Source organism: Poecilia formosa, unplaced genomic scaffold (assembly GCF_000485575.1).
Source record: "Poecilia formosa unplaced genomic scaffold, Poecilia_formosa-5.1.2 Scaffold0, whole genome shotgun sequence".
In the NCBI taxonomy this organism is placed as follows: Eukaryota; Metazoa; Chordata; class Actinopteri; order Cyprinodontiformes; family Poeciliidae; genus Poecilia; species Poecilia formosa.
This window is the reverse complement of record NW_006799939.1, coordinates 3,051,407-3,072,489: the sequence shown is the minus strand read 5'-3', so window position 1 is coordinate 3,072,489 and position 21,083 is coordinate 3,051,407. Positions and strand designations below refer to the sequence as shown.

General features: G+C 39.3%; 4 protein-coding genes across 4 annotated transcripts in view; 3 read left to right on the top strand and 1 right to left on the bottom strand.

Moving 5' to 3' along the window:
- The first annotated feature begins 5,843 nt into the window (after positions 1–5,843).
- Positions 5,844–8,872, top strand: LOC103137238 (oxidation resistance protein 1-like). Its single transcript, XM_007551224.2, has 4 exons — positions 5,844–7,239; positions 7,312–7,407; positions 7,661–7,693; positions 7,844–8,872. Exons 1-4 carry the CDS (start codon positions 7,114–7,116, stop codon positions 7,958–7,960), a joined length of 372 nt encoding a protein of 123 aa, XP_007551286.1. The 5' UTR covers positions 5,844–7,113; the 3' UTR covers positions 7,961–8,872.
- A 3,043-nt stretch (positions 8,873–11,915) lies between these two features.
- hint3 (histidine triad nucleotide binding protein 3) lies at positions 11,916–15,134 on the top strand. The gene is made up of 5 exons (XM_007550812.2): positions 11,916–12,282; positions 13,174–13,291; positions 13,365–13,434; positions 13,557–13,683; positions 14,159–15,134. The coding sequence occupies exons 1-5, from the start codon at positions 12,142–12,144 to the stop codon at positions 14,204–14,206; spliced, it is 504 nt and encodes a 167-aa protein (XP_007550874.1). The 5' UTR covers positions 11,916–12,141; the 3' UTR covers positions 14,207–15,134.
- A 254-nt stretch (positions 15,135–15,388) lies between these two features.
- On the bottom strand, positions 15,389–18,669 carry LOC103137095 (actin-binding Rho-activating protein). Its single transcript, XM_007550686.2, has 2 exons — positions 18,350–18,669; positions 15,389–17,582 (listed from the first exon to the last, which is right to left on the bottom strand). Exon 2 carries the CDS (start codon positions 17,562–17,564, stop codon positions 17,037–17,039), a length of 528 nt encoding a protein of 175 aa, XP_007550748.1. The 5' UTR covers positions 17,565–17,582; positions 18,350–18,669; the 3' UTR covers positions 15,389–17,036.
- A 220-nt stretch (positions 18,670–18,889) lies between these two features.
- The window catches only part of trmt11 (tRNA methyltransferase 11 homolog), an 11,560-nt gene continuing 9,366 nt past the window's right edge, over positions 18,890–21,083 (top strand). The window contains exons 1-6 of the mRNA XM_007550498.2: positions 18,890–19,006; positions 20,060–20,125; positions 20,264–20,337; positions 20,420–20,501; positions 20,585–20,677; positions 20,775–20,909. Of these exons, the coding sequence (XP_007550560.1) occupies positions 18,929–19,006; positions 20,060–20,125; positions 20,264–20,337; positions 20,420–20,501; positions 20,585–20,677; positions 20,775–20,909 (528 nt within the window). The 5' untranslated portion in view covers positions 18,890–18,928. The remainder of the gene's footprint in view (positions 19,007–20,059; positions 20,126–20,263; positions 20,338–20,419; positions 20,502–20,584; positions 20,678–20,774; positions 20,910–21,083) is intronic.

The following is a 21,083-nucleotide window of genomic DNA, read 5'->3' as shown; positions in this document are numbered from 1 at the left end:
TATTCTCGATCAGTATTTATTCGAAGTCTCGGCTTACTGATCCCAGCCAGGAGAAAGAGCCCTGTGCAGAACGGAGCTCACACTTTTATAGGGAGAGTTTCATTCCAGTCACGTAGTTTGATAATCTACCTGATTACAGAACAGGCAGCAGACAGCGAGCACACGTCTTCTTTCACTCGGAGCCACGAGAGATAAAGAAACAATTCAGTGACTTCATTGTAATGCTAAGGCCAGAGAAACTAAACTCCTTCAGAAGATTTTTTCATGAGCTCATGCATCACACAAGAATCACAATACTGCCATGCATAGATTCAGCTAATAATCATAGCAACCTTAAAATGTTCCCACTACATCCCAGATTGTCTTTCTTAAAGCCTCTGATTTCAAAAGATAAAGAAATGTATGCCTGAGCACTATTACCAATATTATACGTTTTTATAAGTTTCCAAAGTACCAATCTAATGGCTCTGTACCAAGTAGAGTTCAGTTTAAACCAGTTGAGCTCACTACTCTATAATTCAAATGTCATATTTAGTACAGCCAGTACAGCATCACAGTCAAAATCAGTTGATCAATCAACCAATCAATCTCACCAAGAAAAATTCACCCAGCCGTTAACATTCAGTCACTGACTTAGAGGTTATCCATCATGGATGCAGATGGTGACAGTGGAAAGGAAGCAGAAAGAAACCTGCAGCATAAACAGTCTTAGGCTGAGTGGCTTGTAGCTGAGAGAAAGACAAGTAGTCATAGAAAATAAATGCATTGACTTTGGGGCAAAAGAGCTTTCCTTTGTGAAATGGATAAAGAGTACACAGTCAGTAGCAGCAACAGCACTAGCAATTGGGTAGAGTAGAGACAAAGCTAAGTGTTAGAGATTTTTTGGTATTATCATTTTGTTATTACTTTAGTTCGGTGTTTTTCAACCACTGTTCCGCGGCACACTAGTGTGCCGTGAGTGATCGTCAGGTGTGCCGCAGAAATGATCCAATTTCACCTATAGTACCGTATTTTCCGGACTATAAGCTGCTTCTTTTTTCCTAAACTTTGTACCATGCGGATTGTAGCCCGGTGCGGCTTTTCTGTGTATTTTTCTTCAACCACCAGGGGGCTCTCTAGCAGGAAGTGAATCATTAGAAGTCAAAATTGTAAATCAAAGAAGAACGCGTTAATTTTTCATTTAGAACAACCACAGCAGCAGGCATGACGGAGAAATATTTTCAAACTCATATGATGCAGCTTTTAAGTTGAGGGCTATCGAGCTGCCACTACAGGAGGGAAATAGAGCCGCTGCACGTAAACTCGATGTGAACGAAACCATTGTTAGGAGTGGCTAGCGGCGTAATCGTATTTTTTAACCACTAGATGGCAGTAGGTACAGAGCATTTTACATAAAACAAGGGAATTAGTGATGCATGAATGTTACAGGTAGCGGTAAGAGCATCGTATCTAGTAAGACTAACGACAGTGATGGAAAAGACAGTGAAGCTCAGCAGTAGTTGGAAAGAACATGGGTCCATTTCCCACAACATGTCTGTGTGAAGTGAGCTTCTCAAGCCTGGATACTATAAAAACTGAAACCAGAGAGAGACTGAGAGCTGTTGAGGAAGAGCTTTGTCTTTCTTCAATTTCTGCCAGGAAATCAGCTGTTTTCATCCAAATATGCACAGGTTTCACACTAGATGGGTAAAATATACAGATATTGGCATTTTGTACATGGAACTCTTCATATTGTAACAGTGAAATCTTTCCCAAATATTATTGCTTCTTTCAGAATAAGAATTATTTTCTGTATTCTGGCTAAAAGAATGCTTGTGGATTAGTTTGTAAAACACTTTGAAGTTTTCTACAACTTCTTTAAATTTAACACCACAGTGTTGGCACTGTTCAGGTGTGTTTTTGAAGTGGACATGTTACGTGCATTTTGAAATAAAAAATGTAAAATGTGATAAAAATACATTTTTGTGTTTATTTGATTCCCATTCAAGACACTTTGATAAGAATGACTATATATGTAGTATAGGCGGCTACAGAGTATCTTGGTTTACATTTTTGGTTGGTGGTGTGCCTCGTGATTTTTTCAATTAAAAAAGTGTACCTTGGCTCAAAAGAGGTTGAAAAACACTGCTTTAGTTCATATTCAGTCTAATGTTAATCAATAGTTAATCAACATTCAGTCTATAGATTATTAAAGTGTTCTCTTCCTTCTGTGTGCATAAATTGACCTGGAGGCCTCATCTTTTGTTTGTCTTCATGTGAAACAGTTAACTGTGTGTTTCCCGGATCTTAAATTATGTTTCCACAGGTTCCTCCTTATCAACCAGAATACTCCCTACCTTAGGAACTGCCTGTGTGCAGTAATATTTTGTCTCTGTTGTCTTCCTTACCTATCCTCTCTCTTTTTGTTTGATAATAAAAGACAAGCTGTAACCAAAGGTCTTTAGGACGCTCGGTGAACGGCTTGGAGGAGCAGTTTGCTGAGTCTTTTCCTTTTGCAAAAGCTTGGACAGAAAACTCATATACGTTGTCTGTGGTTCTTTTATGTAGGTTCGAGAAAAATACCTATCACTAAGTATGGAGCCACTCAGCCAGATATGTTACCTATGGCGAAGAAAAACAAAGAAAACACATTTTATTAGATTTCTCGTTGACTCTGTCCAGGAAAAATACGCATAAAGCACAGAGAGCCTGAGGGAGGTACAATTTCTATGGGAAAGAAATACCAACGTTAACAACAACAATAATGATGATGATGGTAGCTTTTACTGCTTCAAATTTTTAACACGTTCTATGTATTTTTAGTTGACTTGGTTGAAAAATAAAAGCAAAATGTGTTTGCAAGTGGAATCTATGGACACATTTGCTTTTGTTTCCATCATCTCATGGTGCAGACGCTAATAGGACATGATCTAAATCTATGTGTCTGCTTCTGGAAGAGCAGGAAGTGAGAACCAAATAAAACAGGTGAAGACACACACCTAGACACACACACACACACGCGCGATTAAACTGTAGCGATGAGAACCTGAGGCACTTTTGAGGAAGCAAAACTCAGGTGTTAACTGTCGTCTCTGCTCCATTTCCCTAAATGTCCTTTGTTCTTTGAAATTTTTTTTTTATTTTAGGAAAAACGTATTTTGGGCATTTTTTGTAGTGTTTAAAATTATATTAATGTATGTACATGCATCTCTTTATTTCCTTTGAAAATGGACATAAATAAGCTAACTCTTTTCAGCGTATTACTGGTCTGTTTCCTTCACACGTGGCACTTTCGCTGTTTTATTTTCTGAAAAATAATGAGACGCATTCTGTTGACTGCTAAAACTGACAAGATGTGTCAAAGATAATGGACGGACAAAGCAAACTAAAATGGGACCAAAGTACAGGAGGATGAAGACGTGTTCACACTGAGCGCTGCATAAAACAGGACAGAGACAGGAAACTGAGCCAGTGGTGTTTGTGTCAAGGTTATTCAGGTTGTTGTAGTTCATTGGTAATTTAGGCGTCATACAGTTGACATCATTGCACCTTTCAAAGCGTTCCGACGCACTTCTCAATTACAACATAACTAACGGCATCTATACGTCTGTGATTTCATTTAAAAGGGCTAAGGGCTGTTCCTGCTTCCAGTGATTCCTGGAATCATTGGGTAATCTCACAGAACGGGGAAGCAGTCTTGGTTTAACAGACAGATAGAATTTTGTCGCTAAGGGTTGAGTTTATAGGATGAAATAGACCCTGGAGGAATTGATGCTTTTAAGATGTGTCAAATGTTTCTGAGTCATTCCCATTTGGAAAACCAAATTTATGCTCTCAGGAATGTGGAAGAGAACAAGTGAAAAATATTGAAGTAATGTAACTTCAGAAATCCCCAACAATTACGGCTGCCAATCCCCAGTGACAAGTGTAATAGAACAATTATAACCACTACAGGGCAGACGCACAAGTGGATTCGTGGGTGCTAAATGTTTCCAAAAATGAGCAGCATGAGATTCTCGTGCTGAAAATAGATGGAGTGACAGATCTGCGCCAAACCTTGGTCCCCTAAGCAACCGGTTTCTTTCTGCATTGTGTTTTGCTCTCAATTAAAAAAAGAAAAACAATTTTGCATACATATATATATATATATATATATATATATATATATAGATAGATAGATAGATAGATAGATAGATAGATAGATAGATAGATAGATAGATAGATAGATAGATAGATAGATATACTGATGAGATGATGAGGTGCAGCAGAGAAGACAAGTGGAGCACCTTTGCTGCAGCCAAACTTAAGGACAGACAGACAGACAGACAGACAGACAGACAGCTGCCTTTGGTGCAGGCCGTGTGGCCTGCACGCACTCTGTGAGCCGCTTGGAGATGTCAGCTGATAAAAGTGAGGGCTTTTGGTCTTTGCAAATTGATTTTGCAAAGATAAGACACAGACCCAGTGAAGTCACGGTGGAACCGTTTCGTCAGTACTCAGCTCTCAAAGCGACCAGTTCTCCTCAGTTAGACCATGTAGTGCTCCGGTCGTCATGTGGGTGACCTACAGCGTCGGAGAGTGAGTACAGAGAAACATCACAAAGCTGTGACAAATGTGATCGTTTTTCTTTGCGCTTCACTTTGAATAACGAGGTTCTGTTTTCTTTAGATTGTGAGAAATTTACATGTGTCCAAACTGAACCTCGTCACAGAGACTGTGGAGCCTTTTAGGAGTTGCTCATGTTTATGTTTGACATGCGGACAAATGACATAAGTTTGTCTCTGACAGCCAAAACAAAAAGTCCCGATTCAAATTTAGGCGTCAGTGCTGGTTGATGTCAAACACAACAAGCATTTCACTCTTCCCAGGTTTTAACGAAGACTCAGTAAGTTGCAAAGGAATTCTGATCTTCGGTTCTTTGATTCGTTTCTTTTTAATTGTTACAAAAAACATAATAAAATAGATGCCTTAAGGAGAAAAATGCCATTTTCTTGAAGTGAACTCAGAGGATCCTTTTTACTGCAGTGTGTACTTGCATTCAGCTTTACTTTGATGCCTTGACATATAATCCTGCACGATCATTTGCTTTCAGAACTCCCAAGAAAGTAGAATCAACATGTGATTTTTTTTTTCTTTTTGAATATATGCAACTATCAACACAGTGGCAGCATCATAGTGTGGGAAGCTTTTTCTTTTTTCTTTTATCAGGGACAGGGTAGCAGGCTAGCATTATTAGGAAAATGAATTCAGCCAAATAAAGGGGAAAAACTTTGAAAAAGTTGTCCAGAACTTCAGGCTCATCCAGGGTTTCACCTTTGGGCAAGATCACAACCCTAAACATGTAGCTGGAGCTGCAGCAGAATGGTTTATGTCAAAGTTTGTTCATGTGCTGATCTGATCTGACTGGCCTTGAGTTATTTTGCAAGGAAGAAGTCAGGAAAATGTCAGTCTGCAGACGTGAGAAGCTCTATAGAGACACAGACCTGCAGCTGAAATTGCAGCGAATGTTTCCAGAAACTGATGGCTGAGGGTGGCTGAGCATAAAGACGCAATACTTTAAAGAATTTCATTTGTAGAAAAGTAAATCTCGAAAACCATGCAAGTTTTCCTTTCACTCAATGTGTTACTCTAATGCAGGGGTGGGCAATCCTGGTCCTGGAGGGCCGGTGTCCTTCAACTCTTAGACGTCTCCCTGGTCCAACACACATTAATCCAACAGCTGAATCACCTCCTAAGTGCAGTCAGGTTCTCCAGAGTCCTGCTAACTACCTCATTATTTGACTCAGGTGTGTTGAAGTTGAGACGCATCTAAAAGTTGCAGGAGACCGGTTCTCGAGGCCTGGAGTTGCCCAGCCCTGCTCTAATGCATACAACATATTACAACATTGACAAAATGCAAAAAGGCCAATGGCTTTGAAAACAGGAAAAGCGCCGTGTTATTTTGTTTAAGCCTCACAAACAAACACTGTCTTTGTAGCGACAGAACAAATATGCCCTTTTCCTCGAGTAATTTTCCTTATATTTGCATTGTTGCACGCAGGTTGAGCCACCTCTACACCTTCTTTGTGGAATGGTCACCAGAAAACCACCTAACTGGCAGAAAGAAGAGCTACACCCGGAAAGAGCAGCAGGACAGCTGTCGTCCTGCAGCGGACAACGTCTTTGCTGTCATCAGTAAACTCTTCAGGGACCCCGTCAACAAGCTCAAAACCGCAAAACTCTGGAAGGTACGATTTAATCTAGGTTCGGTGTACTTCTCCAAAATCCTCATGCGTTTCTTGAGAAAACCTGATCTCTCCTCCCTTTTACTGTAACTTGAAGAAGCCTGGAGCCTGGGTGTTGTTCCTGGCATTGTGGGAAATGCCTCATTCCTTATATGGACATCCCACGTATTACCTCTCTCCAAATCCCAGAAGCAGGCGTAGCCTTCCCGTCAGGACTAAAATCAACGAGCATTTGCAGAGCACACCAGGGAGCTTGAGTTCCCCACTAATGAAAGTAAAAGGGTCCCATTTTTTTAAAGAAATTGTTGACAGGTGCTTTTAGAAGGCATACAGCACATGTGGAGCAACAGAGTTCAGGATAACACAGAGGAATAAAGAGTTATCAGGAAAAGGAAGGGAAATATGTGCATGCTTTACGCTGTCAGTGACTGTGTGGAGCTGCATGTGGAAGTGAGATTAACTTTATTTGCTCAAGGGAGTGGGAATCATTACGAAACAGACTTTGCATAGTTCGCTTCAAAGACATAGAGATGACATTTCAAAAGCAAAATGAGCGCATACAAGAACAGACACAAGTAAGAAGGAAAAAAGGAAAAGAAAAAGAAGTTACATTTATTTTTAGCAACTTGTTGCATCCTTCTGCATCCCCGTCGCAGATCATCACAGCGGTGGGATCAAAGCGCAGCTTGAGTTTGTGCAGCTCGGTGCGGCCCGAGCTGGAGAGCGATGAGGCCCTGGAGCCTGAACACACACGGCCTGTCCTGAAACACCACAGGCAGCTGCTGGGTGGATGAATGTCACCTGCTCAAGGTAAACCCAGTGCTCCTGTTAGAGAGGCGGGCCCCCAGTGAGACGTCCAAGGGTGTTGTCTTGTCAGGAACTGACGGTTTCCCCACAACTTGCTTCTCACATGCCCCCAAAGACCCAGGGGTATCCATGGCAACTGGTGCACAGCACCGCCATCCACGGGAAAAGCCTGCAGACGCTCTATAGGAACACGGCTAACCTGCTGCTCGTCAAAGACATGTTCAAAAAGGTTTGCGTCTGGGTCTCGCAGGTTCCCAACAAGCCAAAACGTCGACTAACAAACTGATGTCGTCGTTTTCAGGTGTTTGGGGCCTTTTGTTCAGATCCGTTCAGAGTCAGTAAATATTTCTACGACGCAGGAGAGACCTTCTTGTTCAGCTTCGGTCCTGATTTCCAGGTGGGAGGTTGTGGGGGGGATTTTATTTTCAGAGACGTCTCTGAATGTAGCATTAGTAATGATTAAAGTTCACACTTTCAACAGTCATTCTTAACACGAACCTGTTAGAGAAACATAAATATATGAGGCTAATCCTACTAATTGGATTGACACATAGATTCTTTTATCGATGTAAGCCAAAGGTTGAAGAAGGACATAACAAAAACAGTTCAAAGCTAAAAATGTTAATATCTTTTATTTGTGTTTTCTTCAGCAATACAGGTGGAGCGGAGAGAACTCCTACTTTGTGAGCAGCAGCTGGGAATCTCTGCAGATTGGTGGAGGAGGGGTAGGCTCAGTTCCTGTTTGGGTCTCCAGCTGGCAAATCTTAATAAATGTGTTGCAATATATTTCAAAAATTCTTCTTCTAAATGTTTATGTTTTCTCTCTTTTTTAGGGGCGGATTTGCCCTCTGGTTGGACGCAGATTTGTACCGTGGTGGGAGCATCTCCTGTCCCACCGTCCACAACGCTCCTCTGTCCACGCACGAGGACTTCACTGTTCTGGACGTTGAAGTTTGGACCGTGCACAGCTGAATTGCAACGTCAAGCAAACGAGGTTTCTTCTCTGAGGCTGCGACGCCTCGAAACCCAACCAGAGTGGAGCATCAGCTCTCTCCACTGCACCTGCATGAGAGCATCCCACATGCTGCACAACGCCTATGAGACGGGTTCTGCAGACTGGTTCTGCGAGTTTTGCATTCTGGTCGGTTGAAATGCGACTCCTGGAGACAAGAGGGAACACGAAGAGCTCATTGTGAAGCTGGTGAAGGAGCCGTTAAAAGCTTTGTCCTGCCAGCTTTGATTGTGTCGAGATGTCTTGTGAAAAAGTCTTTCAGTGTTTTATATTCATTTTTACTTTATGGGAATGACTTCATTACTCGTAGGTTTAAAATGCACTTACAGGGGGAACAGTTGCCCGTATTTGCTTGTGTTCGTAAGTGAAATAAATTATTTTATGGTGCAGACACTGTAATAGGAGAAGACCTTAATCTGTGCATCTTAAGCAACTGCAGAGGCTGGGGAACCAGAAAAAAAAACACACACACACACACGCAATCAAACTGTAATGATAAGAGCCTGCGGCATTTATGAGAAAACAAAACTTACGAGTTAACGGCCACTGCTCTTCTCTTAAATGCTCTTTGTTCATGCAAGGATTCCTTTAAGGGAAATATGTATTTTGCACATTTTTGCGATGTTTTAATATTTAAATATATGAATATATCAATTTTTTTTAAATGCTCTTAAGCACGCAAGTTCTTTTGAGTGTGTTTCTGGTTGGTTTTACTTGAATGTTTGCATGTCTGATGAGGTGGTGCTCACACTGTCACTGTTAAATTTTAAATAAATGAAAAATCTTCTATTTACTGTTAAGGCTAAGTGAATCATTGGCTTTTTTTTTACCATCATACCTCAACTAAAACAATACAACATAGAAGTTGTGATGCGCATCACTGCAGCTTTGAACTGCCAAAGTGTAATGGACAGAGGAAGCAAATTAAAATGGAACCAAAAGACAGAATGTCACTTATATTTGCAAGTTTGCACTGCAGATTTTATAAAGCAGGACAGAAACCTGTAGCAGGGTGTGTGTTTGTGTCCCGTTGAGCTCAGATGTTTGGGCAGGAGAACTCTGCATCTGGAATCAACTTTGGGGTCTGAATATGAAAAAAATGTAGTGATAAAAACTTATTTTTTACATTTTTTTCAGCCAATTATTATGCAAAAAGGATCTGTTTCTCAAAGCTAATTTGCTTGTACATAAGCCCCCCCTGCTGGTCAAAGGCGGTTTAGCATCACAATTTCTTTGTAAAACTCTCCTTTTTTCTAAAATAAATCATTCCACTCAGAAATGTTTGCAACATTTCAGCCAAGGAAATAATAATAATAATAATAATAATAATAATAATAATAATAATAATAACAGCTCAGTTAAGGAAATCATATCATATTTCAGAATGCACCGCATGCTTTCTTTTCACATTTTAAACTTATAGTTTCTATTTTTTTTGTGTAAAATGAGTATGTAACATGACCAACCAATAATATCCGGCAAATAAATTTCAAATTTTATTTTATTTTTTTTGAAAAAAGACATTAGGGTTAGTTCTATGTAAAAACATAATATTGTTTTGGTTGTGCTCTAGTTAGGAGGAACTACCTTATTGGGAAAGATCATAGGGTTTCTGATAGTTTCAGTGAGTAACATTCAAGAATCTTTAAGGCAATTAAAGATTGTAGACTTAGATAAATTATACAAGATAAATGAAGGAGTCTCTGTTAAGCTTTTAAAAAGCTATTGGGTTTTAGTTTGCCTCTAAAACCAATGGATGAGCAAATGTAACACAATGCAAGAAATAAATTAAAGTGCACGATCACTCATACAGTAGTTATTGGTTTATTTAAGACTTTTACTTTTACAGCCCTAAATGGAGATAATTAAAATATACTTTTATTTGTTTTAAGACCATGCAGAAAAACCCTGAACCACATCAAAATGTTACCACTGAGACAATTAACTTCCCAAAATGCACCTATGATCAAGTTTTCCACTCTGACCCGCTGCTTTTGTGAGCGAATCCACAATAAACAACTGTCTGTTCATAAATCACGCCAGAACTCGAACATCTCCATGAATCAAGCGAGGTTAATGTTAAGTCATCAATGATGTTGCCCTCAGAAAATGAAAGACAAGACTTGACAGATGCATCATTTATTGCTTTCAAGGAGTGTCCCTCTATTTTTTCTCTCTCTCTCTTTGCCTTCTTGTCTGTTCTGGCAGGAACACTCCGGGGTTTGTTCATCCATCCTTTGTCTATTCCCGGTTGTCCGGGTTGCCAGTTCATCACAAGGAAACTCTGGACAAAACAGTGGATGCACAGAATAACCAGCTGATCTAACGGTCATGTTTTTGTAGTGTATGAGGAAACTGGACGAGAAGCTAGAAATACACAGAGGAACGTGCAACTTTATGAAGAAGTTGCAAGTTCTTCACGAAGAACATGCAGCTTCTTCATGCATGTTCTTCATGCGTGAAGGATTTGAACCCAGAAGCTTCCGGCTGCAAGGCAACACTGTGAGCAACCCGTCCACCGTGGAGCAACTTCGGGGTTTTATTTCTCCCGTTAAACACTAAATATACAACAACGCAACAATGTGGGAAAGCAGGGATATCCTGTTTCAGTCCTCGAGCCTACTTACGGGAAAACAAAATGATTAGAAGAAGTATCTCAATGGCCTCGCCCTTCCCTATCTGTCTGAGCTGTTACATTCTTACACAGCCTCCAGTTCCCTCAGGCCAGCTGATCAGTTGCTTCTGAAGGTGCCAAAGACAACGTGCAAGCTCAGAGGGGACCGTGCTTTCTCTGTGGCGGCTCCCAAGCTATGGAATCATCTTCGCTTGGGCGTAAGCCAGGCTTCTTCACTCGCTGTTTTTAAGTCCCTTCTTAAGACCCATCTTTTTTTCTTGACTTTTGGCACAATCTGAGATATTTCACTTTGTTTTATTGTGTCTGTATATTAATATGTATTTGATATTTGATCTTTTATATTTTAATAATTGCATTGTATTTAATGAATGTGTACAGCACACTCATAAAAGAATAAATTCCTGTCGGTGTATAAAGTGCTTTATAAATAAAGTTGGTATGGAATTGAGTCTCTCTACAGCAGAACAAGGGCTATTCATAACCCCAGGCAGATTTAGATGTGAGGGTTTTTTGTTTTTTTTTTACCTGGTGAAGAAATTAGTTGCAGACAGAAAAAGAAACAGACATATCTCAAACAATAGTAAGATAAAATAAAGAGAAAACAAAGAGTCATTTTGTATAGTGAGCATTTTGATTTTGATAGCTTTAGCCATGTATCTGGCTGTTAAACCGTCTGTGGCCACCTGGGGGACGTATGTGCGCAGGAACCGCAGGGAAATGAAGCGTTTTGAGAATGTTTAAATATTTTCAAGACATCATAAAGTCATGCCACCAGTGGAGGGTTAGTTATAATAGATTTATGAAGTAGTAAATTGTATGTTAACATCAAAGTTGTAGCGACAAAGTGCAACTAAATATTTTTCCAGCATCATTGATTTTAACTTCAAACATATTTCTGATTTCCAAAATAAGTAATGCCATTTGCCTCTTTTGAGACTAAGATCTAATATCAAAAGGAACCGCTGTTGATTGTCCCAGTTTAAATGTGCTTATTATATATATATATATATATATATATATATATATATATATATATATATATATATATATATATATATATATATATATATATATATATATATATATATATATATATATTCTTTTATAGACAAGGATATAAAAATAGAGAGGCAAGGGCCGACTTTAAACAATATTTTAGAGGTTTGCTTTGTAATAGTTTAATTATTCAGGTCTATACATAGACCTATAAAATCACTTTCCCCGTTCAGTTTTCCCAGTCGCGCATGCGCAGCGGAAATCCTGTCAACGTTCTGTTCCTGTTCACATCTGGGGAGAGGATAAAAATATACATAATTCAATTATTTGTCATTCTTGTTAAACTTTTAGGTTACGGTTAAGTTAAGACGCCATTGCGCTAGAATAAGTATATTTACATGTACATAAAAAACGGAGGCTGAATCCAGAATCGAACATCTGGGATCGACTTTCCTGGTCTTGGTGTTGACAATTCATGTTGCCCAGCAATGGCCGAGGGTCAGACTTCTTCGCAACCTGTTCCAACTGGCACAGACAAAGACAGCAGTGTACCAGCGGTGGGTTACGACAAGAAGTGTATTTTCTGCAGGATTGTAAACAATGAAATGGACACAGAGCTTCTCCACAGAGTGAGAATCTTTTTCTTCTTGTCTTATTTGTGGATGTCAGTCAGCTAGCTTTAGCTTGTTTTTGTTAGACTCTCATAGCAACAGATTTAGCTCTATCAGACTTGGGCAGGGAAGACGTGGCTGATATTTAAGCTTCCTTTTAGATATTATAGTCGAATATATCTTGCAGAGCAGTGAGCCTATAGTGCTGTAGTTGTTGTGCTAATGGTCCGTCATGTGGGTAAGGTGTGTCTCGCATCTCCTCTGGTCAAATCAGGGTTCCTGCACTTGTTTCGTGTCGAAATTTCACGCAGTGAAAGGCTGTAGTGAAATTTCACTATTTTCTTGACTCAAATGTTCAGAATTCTCAGGATCTTTTAGACTGAGTACACAAAGACAGAGTCACTGTTAGTTTTAAGCAGAAGATGAACGATGGATGGGTGGATAATGGATGAACAGGAATACAGATTGCTGGATAATGGACTAATGGATTGAATAATGGATGCAGTGATGATTATCTGACTGCAGATGGATAGATAAGGGATCGTATTATTGTAAAGCTGAATTCTAGGTTAATGAATTGATGATCATGTGGAGGAACAATAGAAGAGAATGTCATTCATTGATCTCTAAGGCTGAAATTGCTTAAAGCGATGATAAATAAGTAGAATGATGAAGGATGAATACACATTGAACATTTAAAAGCTTTAGGAAATTACATTTTCCACGCTGGATTTTCTTTTTTTTAAATTCTTATCCAGACATGTAAATGTACTTCCATCGAAATCTGTACATTTGCGAATATTTCTAGCCTTCAAAGCAACCAGCCTCATGTGGACACGGAGCTGCATGTGGCTGATTATAAACCACAGAGCAGTAATTTCAGGTTTTTGTGAAATAAATACGTTGCAGGATGAAGATATTTGCTGCTTCAGGGACATTAAACCCGGAGCTCCACATCATTACCTGGTTGTCCCAACCAAACATGTTGGAAACTGTAAATCACTCAACATACAACATGTGCCTTTAGGTAAGGCCACTCATTCATGTTTTTTATCTGTATATACTTTCAACAAGCTAAATTCTTCTCCTGTTGTTTCTAGTGAAGCAAATGGTTGACGTCGGGAAGGATGTTTTGCGAAAACACAATGTGACCGATCTCACTGATGTCAGGTTAGCAACATTCAGTATGGCGCGCCAGTAAATTTAGAGGATCGCCTTTTGAAGCGTGACGTATGTTGATGTATTACGTGCAGCAGATGCAGCAGTAAATACTTCACGTGTTTCCTGTGCAGGTTCGGCTTCCATTGGCCACCGTTCTGTTCCGTCACACATTTACACCTACATGTTCTGGCACCAGTCAGTCAAATGGGCTTCATGTCGCGCCTCGTCTACAGACTCAACTCCTACTGGTTTGTCACGGTAAGTTTTAGAAAAACTTTGAATTTAGGTTTGTGAAAAATAAGTGGTTTACCCGGGGCTTCTGTCATCAGAGATATCGAATATGTATTTGTTGCTGTTTTTATTTTAAATGGAAACAAGAATAATCCCAACTCTTTTCTCTCTCTTTGGTATGTTAATTTTCTTCTGTCAAATCCTCAATATCTTATTTAATTACTGATGGTACCCTATAGATTTAGAGTAGGTAGCCTAACTTTTTTAGCATTACAATTATAGGAAGACAATCTGGTCATTAGTTTTTTTTTTATTTGCATATATTGCATCACAGAGTTATTTGCATTTAGAGTGTATGAGTGTGTAGTAGGTGAGGTGCTGCATTTGTTGGTATCTGGAGTGTAACTGTCACTATTCTTTATACATGATGGGTAAGAACAAAGAAGAAGAAAAAAACCTCCTGAATAGCTAACATCTTTTTTTATTGTCAAATGTTTTGCAGGCAGATCAGCTGATTGAGCTTCTCAACTCTAAAGTAGAGACACATTGAACTCCGGATCCATTTTTTTTCTTCAGTGAATTTTCATAAAGTGGCCTCAGTAAGCTGCCATGTTGGATGATACGGGATCTGTTGTTCTTTCTTGTTTGACAAAAGTTAAGGACGGTGTTTTATTTTAAACATGTGTGAAGTCCTGTAGGACAAAGTATTTCTTGGTTTCTTCACAATGTGCCAGAAAGATGTCCCAGGAAGAGTGGGGTATCGAAGCTCTCATCTTAGAAAAAAACCAATGGCTAGGGACCAATTAGCATTTATCTGATTTGATCAAAACTGAAAGATGGTTTGATTTTAAAACGCAGCCGTAGAACAAAACTGATCAAAGTCCACGGAATTTGTTTGTTTTTCCTGTCATTTCAGAGGGCCTGCAATGTGAAGTTGAGGTGATGCATGTGAAGAAAAAAAATTTAATTGAACATTTATCCACTGAATATATGAGCTATACCGCCTGATTTACATGTGTAATCCTCAAAACATTACTTTGATTGTTGAGGTACTGTACAACATGATCATAACAAGCACTGCAACACAGTTAATGTACTGAAAATACTTAAATGATTGCAATGTGTAATATATATATATATATATATTGCTTAGTATACACAAAAGATGTACATCAATACTGGCTACCAGTTCGTAAAAGTCTGCTTTACCTCAAACAAAACCATATTTACAGAATACACATAATTCAAAATTAAAAAGCAACAACACTAATTTTATGGCAGACTTTTTTTTTGTAAGTGTGTGATTCTATCCACCTGATAGAATCAGTTTTGAAGCATGTAATTCAGAAGCCATCCATCTTTAATCAGTTTTATCAAATGTCAGGGCATTGTCATCACTTTCTGCTGTGTATGAACTGAATGTGAACAACCAATATGCACTTTTAATTATTAATTTAGAATAAACAATGTTGCTTCTAGCGGGTTGTTCGTGGTCTTCATTAGTCCTCCTTCTTTCTCGTAACTCAACCCAATCAGCCAGTCGGAGTTTTGAGGATCTGAAGTCATCTCAGTCATCATCCTATGGCCTCTATTGTCAAACGTTTCCCTGATGTGTACATACTGGTTGATCATGTCTTGAAAATGTTTATTGAATTGCATGATTTTACAACTTAAAAGTGCGTCCAATTGTGGCCAAAAGTTTTGAGATGGATAATTTATTTTTTGTTTGGTTTTTTTTTTTTTTTCACAAACGTTATTGCATCAGTCTTTAAGGGAACACTTTGCATTGATTTTACGTTGCCGTGAGGAATGATCACTCAACTCAGTACAAAATGAATTATGTTTAACTTAATTCATAAAAGCCTGTTTTACTCTATGATGTAGCCCTGATACAAACTGACATTCCAACATCAATTTAGATGTTTGCACTATGTGGACAGGATGGAAAATATGTGCTCTCAAATCGCTTTGCATCACAAAAAGGCAAGGATGGTGCTGCTAATAAGATTCCACCCAAATTGTTAAAAGTCTAAGGGATCAAGTTGCCACCAGAGCACAACTCGTTTCAGGAACGGAAGTGGACAGCAGTTTGGCTGCTGCTCTGATGTAAAGTAGGACAGGAATGACCAAGTTACGTTCTGCAGGGAATACAAGGATTAAGCTACAGAAGATTGGGGCGTAAGGTTAACTTTGGCACACAAAGTCCTCCTACTTTTATCTCAGTGTGAATCTACTGGCGCTTTATAAACTTGATGTATTTCTTCATAAAAGCCTTTAAAAGTTCTGAATTTCATATCGATATAGAGATACAGTAGCTGGCAGAAAAGTTCTAGACGACGATGAATCAGTATTGATTTACATTCCAATCAGTCTCGAAACATTTGACCATATTTGTACGGTTTCTTAAATAAAGTCAAATTCGCTGGTGTCACATTTTTAAAGTAGTGCTTTTATTTCACTGTACATCTTAGTGTGGTTAAGGTACCAAAAAAAAACAACAAAACTAATCATCATGACAATGCAACTACAAAGCACCTCTGTTATAAACGCGTAGTGCGAGGCTCTGGTCCAAGTCGGATCAGGTTCATCTTATAGCACCAGCTTGTCTGTCAGCGGCAGGCTTTGTGTTCTCCTTTTGTTTCAGGCCCTTCTACCCCGCTCGTGTACTTTCAGTGCATCATAAAGCCGTGGACTTCAGTGTGGCCGGGTTTGTTTGGTTCTTTTCATACATTTATAGGCTTACAGCAGCAAGCAACATCTTGAAGAGTGGATTATTTAACAACAAAGTTGTTTTCAATCGCCAAATGTAGTACAGTAGAATACAGTAATGGGGACTCGGTTCTTTTAGAGAGGAAATCTCATTCTAATTGTCAAGCCCTGTGGCAGACGGGTGACAAGTTGGGCCTTTTCTGGAGGCCAATGCACCCTTACACTGAATTGGCCATGAATTCACATCTACATTGTAGTAATATAGAGTCAAATGTAAGATTAGACTTCTAACAAAGTTTGGCTCAAACTGACTATTTAACAGGACTATGCAGTAAATCTACAACCGGATGGCTGGAAGAGAAGAAAAAAAACAAAACATCAAGACTTTTGAATAGCCTAGTCCAAGTCCAGACCCAACTAGACCAAACTGCTGTTGAGACTAGTAATCCTTTATGGATGTGAACAGAAATACTGTCTTGTTCTCTTGAAATTATGTTGGAAATGTTGATGATAATTCTACCTGCTTGTGTTTTCACTCTGTGCTGATCTAAAACAACTTTTTAATAAAAATCAGGGGTAGTAGAGGATTTGATTTTGTGGTTGTATTTTTTTTTTTTGAAGTCATTCTTTCTCAACATGAATCAAAGCATCAGCAAAATCCCAATATGTGCTTATTCCAACAAAGTGATTACTACATGGTCGTCCTTTCCTTGCCACAGCGTCTCTCCCTCGAAGTCCACCAGTCCCTGTTTTCTGGCCCGTAAAAGAATTCCCACCAGCGTATTGGAGATGGCCACGTAATGCTCAAAAAGCTTCCCAAATTCAACCGTGATCCCTTTCCTGTGGTCCTCACGTCTGTCCCCGTCGTGCTGCCCGATGTCCCTTATCACCTCGCACAGCTTCTGGACCTCCCTGCCGATGTGTGTGTGAGCCTCCTTCCCACGTTTCTCAGTCAGGGACCCCTGTTGGGGTCTCCCGTAATCATCCTGTCCCCTGTGAAGGGCCACGACAGTCTGCCTGGTGTCATGGCTGAAGGGGTTGAGCTTCTGGCTCTCCTGGTGCTCACTGGACCACTTCTGCCAGTTTTCCTTGAGGCCTTTGACAGAAACGTTGGGCGTCGCTCTGTCATCGTCACTCCGAGCGGGAGCGTTGAGGTCGACCTCGGGTTTAAAGTTGCTCCTCTGGCTGTTGGTCCCCATTATTCACTCCCCTCATTTCTGAATACAAGAAGAAAAGGACTTTGCAATGCATAGTGACATAGTGAAACTAAGTACAAAGTGGCTTAGGAAGAAGAGAGGCAATATTTTGGTGTTTCCATCACAAAGCTCTGATCTCAAGAAAATTTGTGGACAGTGTTGAAAAGTGTGTGTGTGATAATAGCTGTGATAATAGCTGGTGTAACCTGACTCAGCTACACCAGTTGTGTCAAAATGAATGGGTGCAGCAAACTTGTGAGAAGGTTGTGGAAGGATAAACATGGCATAAAGTCTATGCAATGCTACCAAGTACTAAATAAATGTATGTATAATAAAAGTATGAAGACATCTGAATTTGTGCGTGCATATTAAAATCTAGAGTATAAATCTGTAATTATCCTGCTATTATCTATTTATACATTGGCCGTATAAATAGATGATATCTATTTGTCTTCTATCCAAATAGAAGACAAAAAAAATCTTTAAGCTAAAATTATGGGAATCTGGTTAAATGACATTCATTGAGAGAAAAATGAGTCTTTTATTATTAATATTTTTCGTATCTTAATTTTAATGCTAATTACCACCGAAGTCGCAATCTGTCCAGTTTCACGGGACACAGTAATAAAATGTAATGCAAGATAATCTAGTAGAAGAAAATCTACAACGCATTATAATCATTGACTGATCGTACTTCCCCCTTTTTTTAACCAATAATTGCTTTGTTAACCTTTCAAAACTTCAGAGAGTTGATTATCCAACTTTCAGATGACACATTCAGACCTCACCTGATCGGCTGAAACCTTTCTACATGCAGCCGAACTTCGGTACTTCCCGGTTCTTCATCTGATGTGGTTTATTAGGTCTGCAGTTTTGCTGACAGCCGCAGCACAGCGGATGCATCAGATCCACACGCAAGCCCATCTGATGGACATCTGTCCCCGCCAGTGGAGACGAGGACACTTCCCTGCAGCCAATCACAGACCGCCGTGAAAAGCGTCTTATCTGTTGGTCATGAAATAGCTTAAAGCTTCTTTAAAGTACAGTGAAGAGGAGGGAATCTTTCCCGCCCCGTAAAGCAAGTAAAAGTTGTGTATATTTGATTTATAAGGTTCTTTTTTTAAAGATAAATTAATTATTGTAGATTAATAAATGTTCCGAATTAGGTACACGGTTTATAATGGTACAAAAGACTACAACCATTAAAATGTAGAAACTAATTCAGTAACTTCTACATATTAGAGAGTGTATATTCAAAAACCGAGTGCACATAACTCTGCCTTTTATGGTTACATTGTCACCTCCAAGCGGCACCTTTTGTGCATGTTTCTGTTTCTAGCCGGACTTATTTTGAACCCGCACTAGCCATGGCCGCCTCCGGTAGCAAATCATGCCTCCAATATCTCTTCCATCTGGCCCATGACCATCTGGATTTTAGGTTACCGGTAACGATAAAACTATTTCCTTATTGTTTGTTTAGCTTCCGGTATCTTTTACAGGTTGTTGGTATATGACCCGCTCCACTCTATTATATTGTGGTATTATAATATGGTAGCTTAATGCTAATGTAACAGGAATGTTAGTATGTCTTGGAATGAATCGATACCCGCTGATTAAAGCTGCTGATTTAAGATAGAGTGGTTACAAAATAATAACACCGTGGAATGTTTCTCTTCCGAACACTATGTTTGTGGGTAATCGACTCATACTTGATCTTAAAGTTTATTTCCATTCATATATCTATAAATGTCAATGTAAGGTTTAATTCTTTTTGTGACTTCATTTTTTAAATGAGACGGACTAGGTTTATTTTAAGTTAATGTACATTTTTCATAAAACAACCTATAAAGCAACTTTCCCTAAAGTTTCCCTGCAGTTCAGGGAACCCTTCTGAAGGGTTAAATGGTTCCAAAATGCATAATTTAACCTTAGGGAACCTAAAAGTTGTCCTCAAAGTTTAGGATGTAATCTTTAAAGAAACTCCAAGAAAGTTGACCACATCTTTCGCTATTTCTCAAATAAATAAGGGATATAAATCATAGAATATTCCCGCAGGGGATAAAAGTTATTCAGTGTGAGCTTTGGAACAGTTTAACAGAGCAATGCGGAAAAGTTCCCTGAAAGTTTTCTTCAACTTGTTTGATTTAAACTTTATAGAACATTTCCTGACAGTTGAACTTAATCTGTAGCCTTTAGAGAAACCTTAGCAAACCGTAAGCATTTCTTGAAGGCTATGTGCAACTTTTTCTAAAGTTTCAAGTTGTTTTATGTCAGAGTGGAGGAATCTGGCAGACTGTAAAAGGGGGAAGGTTGGTGTGTTAAAGACAGAGGGTCACTTGCCAGATTTTGGCCAGATTTTACAAACTACAGGGAATTTATTTGGTGTCTTTTTCTATCGTCTATGTTGTTCTCTGATTTGAATCAGAAATCTGATTCATGATTTCTGTTAAATTAATGACCCCTTGACATATTGTTCATTTATGCCCTGATTCTAATAGGAGATTAAGTCTCTGCTGGCTCTCCGATTGAAACCATTCCATCCATGCGGAGACTTCAAAGAGCAGGTCAGAGGTCATCATGTTTGCACTCTTTTTTTTTTTTGGCTAACGTTTTGCAGGTCAACAGATGGTTGGATGGGATTTAAATTAGAGCATCTTTTCATCGTCCTCACATTCGGTATGTTTATTTCCTGCCGTTTTTAGTCTCCTTTCTGGTGCTTGGACTGCTTGTCGGAGGAAGACGTTTGCACCGTGATGGCCAGATCTGTTTGTGCAAAGTAAGTGTGTTATTTCTGCTTGCATAGATCTTTAGTGAGGAAAAAAAATTGTGACTCCCCGCCCCCCATCTTGTCCTCCCAGGTCTGCTTTTGAGCTCTGGGGCCATGGACAAACGCACAGTGAACTCAGGACATCCCTGTTAAACTACCCACCAGAGAAAATGGTGAGTTAGCTTTGGTATAAAGCACAGTTTACCCTTAGCAACTCTACTTCTGATCTCCTTTATCCTCCTTGATTTCGCTACAGAGTCCGTACATGCAGAAAGGCTCTTCGTACAGAATAAACGTCTACACTTTCAATAAAACATTGTTGTTTGAGGACAGAATTAAAAAGATTGATGTGAGTATTTGTCTGAGAGTGGAGATGGATGGTTTACTTTCACATTCAGAGGTCGCATATCGTATTAATGCCGTGTTTATCCTACTCTGTTCGTTAGGCCCTGGACTATCTTCCCTTTGAAGGCACTGTGAGCCTGAAGAACCCTCAGCACATCTTCTGTTTGTTGGAGGACTATGGCACCGACCCCAACAACATCCCTGAGCATCCCAACTACATCTACTTTGGCAGATGGGTGAGAAATGGAAACTTTGCAAAAATATTAGCTCTTCAACTGTTGTCTCATCACAACCGCAAACTTCAATGAAGGATTGTTTAGTGGAAGGGAAAGATAAGTAGGTTTTTCACATTTTTACAGATGTAAATGGTACGACGTATATTGGTGTTGAGCCAAGACGTTCCGTCTTTC

What these genes read in the sequence shown, in the direction of transcription:
- LOC103137238 (XM_007551224.2), top strand. Translation starts at nt 7,114, where the DNA reads ATGCCCCCAAAGACCCAGGGGTATCCATGGCAACTGGTGCACAGCACC. An exon ending in GCTTCGGTCCTGATTTCCAG is followed by an intron (nt 7,408 to 7,660) that starts GTGGGAGGTTGT and finishes TGTTTTCTTCAG; the next exon opens with CAATACAGGTGGAGCGGAGA. An exon ending in GCGGAGAGAACTCCTACTTT is followed by an intron (nt 7,694 to 7,843) that starts GTGAGCAGCAGC and finishes TCTCTTTTTTAG; the next exon opens with GGGCGGATTTGCCCTCTGGT.
- hint3 (XM_007550812.2), top strand. Translation starts at nt 12,142, where the DNA reads ATGGCCGAGGGTCAGACTTCTTCGCAACCTGTTCCAACTGGCACAGAC. An exon ending in CATACAACATGTGCCTTTAG is followed by an intron (nt 13,292 to 13,364) that starts GTAAGGCCACTC and finishes TGTTGTTTCTAG; the next exon opens with TGAAGCAAATGGTTGACGTC. An exon ending in ACTCCTACTGGTTTGTCACG is followed by an intron (nt 13,684 to 14,158) that starts GTAAGTTTTAGA and finishes AATGTTTTGCAG; the next exon opens with GCAGATCAGCTGATTGAGCT.
- LOC103137095 (XM_007550686.2), bottom strand. Translation starts at nt 17,564, where the DNA reads ATGGGGACCAACAGCCAGAGGAGCAACTTTAAACCCGAGGTCGACCTC.